Source organism: Hippichthys cyanospilos, chromosome 3 (genome assembly GCF_059441005.1).
Source record: "Hippichthys cyanospilos isolate Australia breed blue-spotted pipefish chromosome 3, RoL_Hcya_1.0, whole genome shotgun sequence".
In the NCBI taxonomy this organism is placed as follows: domain Eukaryota; kingdom Metazoa; phylum Chordata; class Actinopteri; order Syngnathiformes; family Syngnathidae; genus Hippichthys; species Hippichthys cyanospilos.
This window is the reverse complement of record NC_142371.1, coordinates 7507125-7517248: the sequence shown is the minus strand read 5'-3', so window position 1 is coordinate 7517248 and position 10124 is coordinate 7507125. Positions and strand designations below refer to the sequence as shown.

At 37.8% G+C, this 10124-nt stretch overlaps 1 protein-coding gene across 2 annotated transcripts; it reads left to right on the top strand.

Annotated features, from left to right (window-relative positions):
• Positions 1–853: 853 nt before the first annotated feature.
• On the top strand, positions 854–10094 carry cyb5r4 (cytochrome b5 reductase 4). Of its 2 annotated transcripts, XM_088410856.1 has the most exons (16): positions 855–1018; positions 1513–1637; positions 1713–1866; positions 2653–2753; positions 2991–3075; positions 4272–4350; positions 4448–4505; positions 4891–4984; positions 5666–5698; positions 5972–6094; positions 6403–6543; positions 6647–6793; positions 7005–7155; positions 7824–7910; positions 8250–8411; positions 8577–10094. In XM_088410856.1, the coding sequence occupies exons 1-16, from the start codon at positions 916–918 to the stop codon at positions 8629–8631; spliced, it is 1698 nt and encodes a 565-aa protein (XP_088266982.1). In that variant the 5' UTR covers positions 855–915; the 3' UTR covers positions 8632–10094. The 2 variants fall into 2 exon arrangements, with proteins under 2 accessions (XP_088266981.1, XP_088266982.1); XM_088410855.1 differs by having other exon boundaries at positions 854–1018; positions 8250–10094.
• Positions 10095–10124: the final 30 nt, after the last annotated feature.

The following is a 10124-nucleotide window of genomic DNA, read 5'->3' as shown; positions in this document are numbered from 1 at the left end:
TTAAACAGGGAAACACATTTAATTATAAAACATAGCTCAAGTTGTTTGAATGCAAAATAGAGGATAAGGCGAATATGAAATGTTATTGTCAGAGGTATTAAGAAAGCAACTGCAAACCGAGAGATGAATTGAGAAAAAGAACTGTTTTTAAACTGAAACATGTATTTTAGAAATACGACTAAGAGTAGCCTTTTAAGAGAAACAGGTGGGAGGAGTATGAAATGTTTTTGTTCCCTTGTACACAGCAAATTAGTCGCTAGATTCATTTCAAGCAAGAAACTGGTGGGGATCCTCTCACCAAATGTTCTATAGAAGGAAATGAAGAAAGTTCAGACGCTGCTTGGTGTCAAGCTTTGCATAGTTTTTTTTTTCCTCTCTCAAGCGTTCTTCAACAATTCTCAAGATCCAGATGTTGAACAGGTGTTTCAATGAGTAAAAAACAACAACAACAACAACAACTAACAATAATACATCAACATAAACGTTAGACAAAATACTGTACATGAAAAAAAACGATGGACGAACTGCCTATTTAAATTAGTATAAGTGTAGCGATGAGCCCATCTGCTGGGCAATTTAAACACTACATCAACAAACAATTGCTTTCAACGCGAGTGAACCGATAAACCACCCTGACGAATGAGAAAATACCCGAAAATACAGAACTTTAAGACAAATACTAATACTAATAGAAGTGGTGGTATGGAATAGAAAATAATTAATAATAATGCAGTTTAATGGCCCAAAAGCCTCCAGTCAAGTTTCAGGAACGTGTGTGCTCTTTTATTTTGAAGTTACAATAATCCATTTAACAGATTAAGATTTCGGTGATCATATAAAGCGCGTCGCTGTTTTAAGGGTTGCTGTAACACAAATGACACACAAGAATATACAGCTGTTACTCAGCCGTGTGCAATGACTGATGAAAACTCCAAAGATTCAGAGGACGACGATACCGAGAGTGACAGCGAGTCGGATAGTTCATTTTCGGGCACATCGCTGATCACCCTAATAAATGGTAAGGGATTTGCGTTTATTAATCTTCAATACTCGTTGATTACGCTTTCCGTGGCAACATACCGCGCGTGTTTATATTTGCGTGAAGATGAATTTGAACTTCTGTTTAGATGTTAGCTCCTCCTACTTGAGTATAGAAACGGGAAGGCACAAGTTCCGTCGCAGTTTGATGACGAAACAAGTTGCGTTTATCGTAACATGCACGGAAGAATGTAGCACAAGTAAAACTGCTGGTGGTCGTTGCGGACTTCGAATGTCACGCGACACACAGATAACTGTGAAATAAATTAATTAACATGCTTATTATTTTTTATCATCTGAGCTCGCTAGCTGGTTTAGCTTAGCATTATAGCCCAGTAGGATTGCTTAACATTGTTGACAAAGATGTGTCAGAAGCGACGCTTTTTTGCGAGTCAGGATTTTGACTCGCAGCAAGGCTGAGTGGATTTTTGTGCTTTGGCTACTGGGTGTAGTAACAACGGTCTCTCCAAGTAGATTTTCTTCGAAAGTCGAGGTGCCTGCGAGGCATTCTCAACATGTTGAACATTCCAACTCAGTCGTTCCCTGCGCCGAGTTCCCAGCAGCGGGTTGCTCGGCCCGGACAGTCGGGGAGGACCAAGGTAACAATGATAGAAGTAACTTTTATTTCTTTAAATCGTTAATCCTCATATATATGCCTGTGTTTTATTATGTAGGTCGCCTTGAAACCAGGCCACAGTCTTATGGACTGGATTCGGTTCTCCAAAAGTGGTAAAGATCTAACCGGTTTGAGGGGCCGTCTGATTGAGGTTACTCATGAAGAATTGCAGAAACACAACACCAGGAACGACTGCTGGACTTGTATACGCGGTAAGCATCCCCTGACTGTTACAAGAGATGTCCACTTGAGGGCTGTTGCGGTCAGGATTGTGACTCAGAAGACCTCAATTTCATATATTTAGTCATCCTGACAAGCACTCAGCCACAGGGTTTTTGACTAGTCTCAATTTTGTTGCTGGATACCCATAGGTTCTCAAATGAGGGCCCCTGGGGAATTTCAAGTGGTACGTGTGAATTTAAGAGGATTTCTGCAGGTCATCATGAAATCTAATGCGTTTTAGTGATGTAACAGACACAGTACATTTTTCTTTACAAAACAATTGTAAACTAATTGGAACATGAAGGAACTTATTTCCAAATGATCTTTTAGTGACTTTTTGCAACATGTTTATCCAGTTGTGTATTGTCAATAATTACAGTTTTCTGACAGACAAGCCAGAAATAAAACAAAAGATGTTACATGATCTGGTAAAGATGGTGTATACAGTACACCTAGATACCACTATAAATGAAGTTCCGAAGTTTTAATACATAAGCTGTTGATGGCATGACATTGTTTTAATTTTTACTTTATTTACATTTTCTCATCAGTAAATGCTATGCACTGGTTAGGGGTACTCAACTAAGAAAAATATTTTGTTATATTACGTTATTGAAAAAAGGTGGAGAACTACTGCCCTAGTGCATTATTTTTATTGTCACGCGTTCAGTGTTTCCCTTGTCCATTATTGGACATATACATGCAAACTACTTGCTGATATTATTATCAGTTGATGGCACTGAGTTACCTGGATGAACCTCTTTTTTTTTTTGTAGGTATGGTGTATAATGTCACCCCCTACATGGACTACCACCCTGGTGGAGAGGATGAACTGATGAAGGCGGCAGGCATAGATGGCACCGAGCTCTTTGACCAGGTGTGGATGTTTCACACCAATTGTTTTTATGTTAAATGGCACTTCCTACTACTCGTATCTAAATGTGCGTTAAATGGAGCTTGACTTTGAACTAGAATTATTAATTGGGTCTGATAAGTTAAGACTGAACATCGCGTGGGCTTCTTCTTCTTTCGGCATTGCCTTCAAGGGTTGACACAGCGAATCAATTGCCTCCATCTAAGCCTGTCTCCTGCATCCTCTTTTGCTTGTCCACAGGTCCATCGGTGGGTAAATTATGAATCCATGTTGAAAGAGTGTCTGGTGGGCAGGATGGCTACAAAGCCCACCACAGCAATTAAAGGTATTTTCACAAGAGTACAGAGATTTATTAAAAATAGAATAAAAAAATCCACCTTTACGATGATAATAATGCTCAATTTTATCAGTGCTGTATTTAGGTAATGCAGTGCTGTAAAATGACATGGCACATTGTCTTAGAATGGGAATTGAGCAGAATTTAGCAGTGAGACTATTCATTATGGATTATCTTATCTCATTGGGTGACATTAAGTCATAAACTATTGATTGTAGTTGCAGTCATAATTTTACACACTGTACTTTGACAGAGTGTGCGGTGTTGGACATTTTTTTTGGAAAGTAATTTGTAGATAACTGAATCATTATTTCCTCGATTGCTATGTTTTTAATTATTTAGATCAATTATAGTGTGTTGATGTGTTACATATAGTTTAATTTGAATTCCATGTAAAATAAAATAAATGTGTTTTTGCCTGATGATGCATTTTGACGCAGCTTTGACCACAATCAAGTATGCATTATGTTAATTTAAGGTGAAAGTCAAATCCAATTTTTCTTGCTGTCTAATTCCATTATTCTGCGGATTATCATGTTGGTCGAATAAAAAGATGTAATTGACTAGTTGTAATCCATCAAAGAGTGCAGCCATTTTGACATTTTGCAGCTCTTTGCCATTAATGTGAAAAACTTTTGTGATGACTTCCATTTATAAGAAAATTTAAGGCATTTTTGGTCAAGAGATTGAAGGGTTGAGGAAAGAATAAAATGCAACTTCCTGAGGTGACGCAACCATGCTGTAATTTGGGTGTCATCCATTTGAGTGTTGAACTGCTTGACAAACACAGTGTTTGATTTTTTTTTTTCCAAATCCATAAAGGTGCAGACAAATGCAAGGAATCACCCGTCTACCCAAATTGAGTTTTGAAATGTATTCAATGCTATGTATCAAGATCAAGACCTGTCAAAAATTAAAAATAAAATATATGTCATAGGAAAAAAATCACTGTGACCAATATTTACATGACAACAGCAAATTGTGTGTGTGTGTGTGTATATATATATATATATATATATATATATATATATATATATATATATATATATATATATATATATATATATATATTATATGTAAGGCAGTTGGCCTTAGTGAGTAGATTCCTTATTAATTACTTTTTCACTAAAGCAACAATTTCATCAATAATTTTCCTAATGTCTTTCTCTCCAATTTCTCCTCAGCAATGATCCCACCCCCTCAACCCGTGTTTTCCCCATCGAACCAAGTGTCTCCTCTGGCTGTCAAAGATTATCGACCTCGGTATAAGTAGACATTTGCAATAGAACTAAAAACATTAACCATGTTGACTGATTTTTTTTTTTCCCCCCTCTGCTTTTCCTTCTGTGTGTTCACACAGGTACGACTGGTTCCAAACTGCAACAACAGTTCATCTAGTTATTTATACACAACGGAAGGTACTTACTCATCTGTTATGTCTGTTTTTGTCACAGATAAACAGAAATCTACAAAAATGATGTTTGACCAAAAGCAAAAATGTGCCCCATAATCAAGATCTTGTTCCGTTCTATCCTTAGAGATGTTTCATCTGTGACACTTTTGTTGTCAGACAGATGTGACACTAATAAAATGGTGTACCAAAGGCGCAGAAATGTCTACTAACAAAGGCCAGCGTTAGTTTTGCATCAAAAAGATGCAAAAGCATGCTTATTTTATTTAATTTACACATTTTTAAATACTATTAAGTTCAAGGTGTAGCCAGTTGTGTGCTTTACCTTTTAAAAAGCACTTCTTGTATTTATTTATTTTTTTAATAATCCCTTATTGTGGTATCACCCTTAGATACCCAACTCTGGTTGTACCATTGTTGATCTCAAGGCTGGCGTACTGCGCGTAGAAGTGCTCCTTGGAAAAATGTCCTACATGGTACATTTACGTGAGTAGAAACAGCAGTTGAAAATGTATCAGATTTTTTTTTTTTTTTTCACGCAAAAACACATTTTGCCATTTCTTATAGTAAGTTCTAGAGCAGTGGTTCTCTTTCTTTCCAATGATGTGAAAATATTTTTCAACCAAGCACCAACTAACCTGTGAACTTTGGAACTAACATTTGTAGTGTTATGTCTTTTATTTAGCAACTCAAGAAGATAGATCTAGTGTGTGTGTGTAAAACACCATTTAGCAATAGTTTTGCTTCATGTTATAATTAATTTGCTATTAATTTGATAAGACAAATGAACTGTTGCTGTTATGACACTAAAACACATAAAATTAGATTTGCTGGTACTTACAGAAACTTTCAAAATTTCACATAGCCCTTCTTTTATACTCCCATTTGAGAAGCACTGTTATAGAGGATGTTGTCAGTGTTACAAATGTGAATTGTTAGAACATGTGGTTTCAGGGAAAAATTAAAATGCTTAGTCACCCTAAAGTCTTTTTATATTACCCCCCTAATGTACAAATACAAGTGAGGTATTGATCCCCAATTTTCTCCCGATGATGCGCCATTAGTAGGTTGATGTTTTAAAGTAGAAAAGCACGATATAAAATCTCATTCATAAAATATTCTGATTATCTCATATATGTTGTGAAATCTTTTTTATTTTGTGTTTAGGTCTTTCAGAAGATGTTGACGGAGATGTTGCTGGTAAGATACCTCAAGTTGTTAAAATTATATGTGACTTACTAAAGCACATTTGAAGCTTCTCACTCCTAACAGCAAACGTTGGAATATTACTGGGAATAGAAACGGTGGTATTTGTAATTGAAAGTTTTAACTGTCACCAATGTCACTGTACTCATTAAAATGCTGCGATGCTACACACTGATAGTACATGATCAGCTTAACGTTATACTTTTTGTTTTGGAGGTTTTTTTTTTTTTTGCCCTGTCTTATGCTGCGTTGCCATTTTGTCACCAGTTCACACTGCCTTCACCGTTGGAAAGATCCAGTTGACCATCCCAAAGCAGGCTCAAGGAAAATGGTCAACCTTTGGTCAGCCTTTGGAATCCCACAATACATTTTTGAGCAAAAAAGACAGAGGTGACTCCAAGTTTGTAGAAATATGCATCCGTTTTCTTCAATCCCCCTTTTGAATCAAGTTGGTGGCTAATTTATTCCATGTGTTTGGCTGATTGTTGTCTTTTAGCTAAAGTAGTGCTTTGTCGCCATCTTGTGGCGTTTATAGTCAATTATCAAAGGACGTGTGGTACTATTCCCCACAAATAGCAGGGATTATTGCAAAGAACTAGAAAAAAAGAGTACCATTCAGATAACGGCAAAAGTTTGCTCTTCTTTTTCAAATGTTCTCAGCCTGAGCTGGATTTGAAACTCCTTTTTTTTTTTTGCAGCACTTTTCTTTCGGGATTGCACGTTGGTGTCCAAGACTGAGGTGAACCACAACACGCACGCATTTCAACTGCAACTTCCACGTGGGACTATCATGCATGTGCCTGTGGGGAAACACGTCTTCCTCAAATGCCTTGTTCAAGGTAGCCACCCAAAAATGTGGTCTCTTTACAAAAGCAAATCAGATTTGAACGGGTGAACGTGGATAGAAAAGAAGATTTTAGCTTGCCCTTGTGCTTCATACAGACATAGAGGTTGTGCGACCATACACCCCAGTTGACAAGGGTCTTTCTAGTGATCCCAATACCTCGTCAGAAAAAACAGACCTCTACCTCATGATTAAGGTTTATTCGGACGGAGTACTGACTCAACATCTCAACAGCCTATGCATAGGTAAGTCTTTACCATTTCACTCAAGTAAGTGACGGCTCTACAAAGGTCTTCAAATAAAAATGTCCATAAATGTGTTTGCAATCATTATGCTAACGCAAGCCAAAAATCAAAATGAAATGCCATCAAATTGATGTTGACTTCCATGAAAGCAAGCCGGATTCCATTATTATCCGTGATGTCTATTGTTACTTTGTTTGTCGTCACTCTTTAGGTGACCGTGTATCACTTAGTGGTCCAGAGGGTACCTTCAGTCTCCGCCCCCTTCGTGATACCACACTCCTCTACCTTTTAGCAGCAGGCACTGGCTTCACTCCGATGGCTCGTCTCATTCGAGTGGCCCTACAGGAAAGCACCACTATGAGGTCTTATTTTAATCAGTGATTATCTGTATACTCATACAGATGCCGATTACATTCATTCTGGAGATGTAAATTCTTAGAATCATGCTTTGCTTGAGTGGCATAAAACTCTCAAATGGCACCAAAAATGCAGCAGATGTTTTTTTTTAAATTTTTTTAACCAATTCAATCCCAAAGATGTATTTTTACATTTTTTTTTAATCCTAGGTACTTTTTTGTTTAAATACCTTTTTCAATTTTTTTTCCAAGTGTTTGGCTTAAAAGGGTGTTAGAAAATGGGTGGTCCTAAATGAATGATGTCCTTAAATAATCAATTACTTTATACATAACTCACTTTTGATTCTTTTTGGTCTTTACTACCTAAAGTAATGCATGACTTTAGCACTTATTACCAAAAGTAATTGATTCTTTTTGCAAAATGGAGAATATACTCCCCAAAAATCTGCAGATGTACCAATGAGGCTCACTGAGTATATTGTCTTATAAGTGTCGTCCTCCAGACAAAATCCAAAATAAACTTGTGCATCCGATTCTTTAAAAACCATTGATCAATAACACCTACAATTTATGCCACCCTGTTAAAAGAATTGGCACGACCAAATTGAATTCCATTCATGTTCATGATGAAGATATGAAAACGTCTGACCACAACTGAATGTGTACATCTCCAGGAAAACCCAGTTGCTATTTTTTAATCGACGGGAAGAAGACATCCTGTGGCGAAAGGAACTGGATGAACTAACGGCTAAAGATGAAAGGTACAACAGTCATAATTGTTGAAAGCATTTTATTAGCATTCCCCAGTATCTTTCTGATACTCTTAAGTTACAAAAGTTGACGTAAAGAACTTGCGGAATTGAAGAGCAAGAGGAATAAAAGTACAATCGGGTATTTGGATGGTCACACAATTGTATTTCGTTTTTTTACGTCACGAATGGACTACTTTTTATTGAAGGCGAAAATGAACATGGGGAAAATGTATTTTTCTTTTGGTTCGGGGATTTTTTCTTCACCCGAATGGAGCAGCAACTCCTACAATGACATTCTGAAACGAAAGGACTCAGGTGAAAATCTTTGCGTTCATTTGACTACGTCAGGTTTCAGGTGGCGCACATCCTCTCCGAGCCTTGTGAAAGTTGGAGCGGCAGGAAGGGCCGTGTGGACGATGCAATAATCAAAGAATTTCTCGGTAAACCAGAGGGCTCAAAGTGCTATGTTTGTGTATGTGGCCCCGCTGGCTTTACGGAGCTCGCTGTCAGGTGTGTGACGCTTGAAAATAGAACCACAATAAACAAACACTCACACAAACATTCAATTTCAGTCACAGAAAAATGTCATTGATATTGTTTGGGGAAGGTTGAAATTACTGGTCAAACAGGCATACGGTGCAGGAGATGAAAATGATTTTACTTCTCATCTCCCAGGTTGCTGAAACAGCGGGGCTTCGCTGAAGATGAGGTCCACGCCTTCCAGGGCTGATGTGCTCTCCGGTAAAGACTGCATGTGCCTTTGAGTGGCAATCGCACCTAATTGTGAATTATACCACACATTTACAATTTGTGTAAGGAGGAGACCTTCTATGCACCAAGGATGTGAAGATATGAACTCTTTTTACTGCCAGCTGCTTTCAGAGCAGCCACCTCCATGTTACCAGCCGTTTTAGAGAATTTGGACTGTTTTATATGTTGTGTGAAAATATACAGTATGTAGATACTGTATGTGTGTGTATATGTGTACATATGTAAAGCATGTGCATCTGTCATCTGAACCGCTTAAATATGTACACATATATATACATATGTGTATGCGTGTGTGTGTGTATGTATATATGTATATATGCAGACATCTGTACACACATTTTTGATGTGTGTATATAATTACACATATATACACAGTAGTATATATACTGTACTGCATTTTCAATTTCGTCTGTATTATTTGTAACTGTTCGTTTCGCCGAATGCACCCCAAACACACAGTGAATTTGATGCCCCCCCCCACCCCCACCCCCATCCAACAGTATTTGATCCACTGCAACTGGATTTCTGTGTTTGTCTTAAGCCTTTACTGGGCCCAGCAGCCACTTTTGGCCCATAGTCTAAACAGGCAAAACGGCCAAAGGCGTCCATAACAGCCTTTGCTTAAATTCTAACCTACCCCTAAATTGATCTAAAATCCAGGAAGTTCTTGCCTGTTTAGGACTCAAAAATAGAAAGACATGAACCTGATAAAGGCTGTTTTTGCCTGTTTAGACTATTGGCCGAAAGCGGCCGCTGTGCCCAATACAGGGTTAAGACATTGTCAATTCATGCAATTTGGAAATGATTTTCTTTCACCTAATGATGTACTGTACCACTTCTTGTATACCTCTTGAACTCCCCATGAACATGTTTAGCATACATAATGTGTTAGAATGAGGAAAAAACTCAAGGGGTACAAATGATTGTGTAAGCCAATTTTTGTCAAGTTGTGTGGCTTTATGTGTCACATTTATGAAAACAATGTAAATGGTATTGGAGACAGAAAATACAAATGAATGCACTCACACTGTATGCAAGCATAACACTGGATCTGTTGGCAGTCCATGGAGGGTCTTGAATTGATTCTGAGGCAGGTGGACATGGGAGAATGAAGCTTCGGGATGCTTCATGAACCAGTTGTTGTATGTTTTAACCCCGAGCTGAACGCATCACGACTTGCTACTTTTTAAACCCCTATCTTTAAACCAACAGTGCTATCGAGAGGAGTAAAAAGAAAAACGGATTTATCAAGCAAAATGCAAGGTTTGTTTTCCCCTCATCAGTATATGGAACTACTGTGGAAAAATACCATTGCTATAACATGTCCTATCCACCTACGGTATTTAATTTATTTTTATATGGTAAATATCAACCCGATGATACCAACTGTGTCAGTTGGTGCCCAATAAAACGTGAGCTCAATCTCCTGGTGTGCAATTGTTTCGTCCTGCA

Excerpts from the sequence above, each read along its gene's own strand:
- cyb5r4 (XM_088410855.1), top strand. The coding sequence starts at position 916 with ATGACTGATGAAAACTCCAAAGATTCAGAGGACGACGATACCGAGAGT. Across the intron at positions 1,638-1,712 it reads GACAGTCGGGGAGGACCAAG|GTCGCCTTGAAACCAGGCCA; the intron begins GTAACAATGATA and ends TTTATTATGTAG. Across the intron at positions 4,985-5,665 it reads GTCCTACATGGTACATTTAC|GTCTTTCAGAAGATGTTGAC; the intron begins GTGAGTAGAAAC and ends TTTTGTGTTTAG.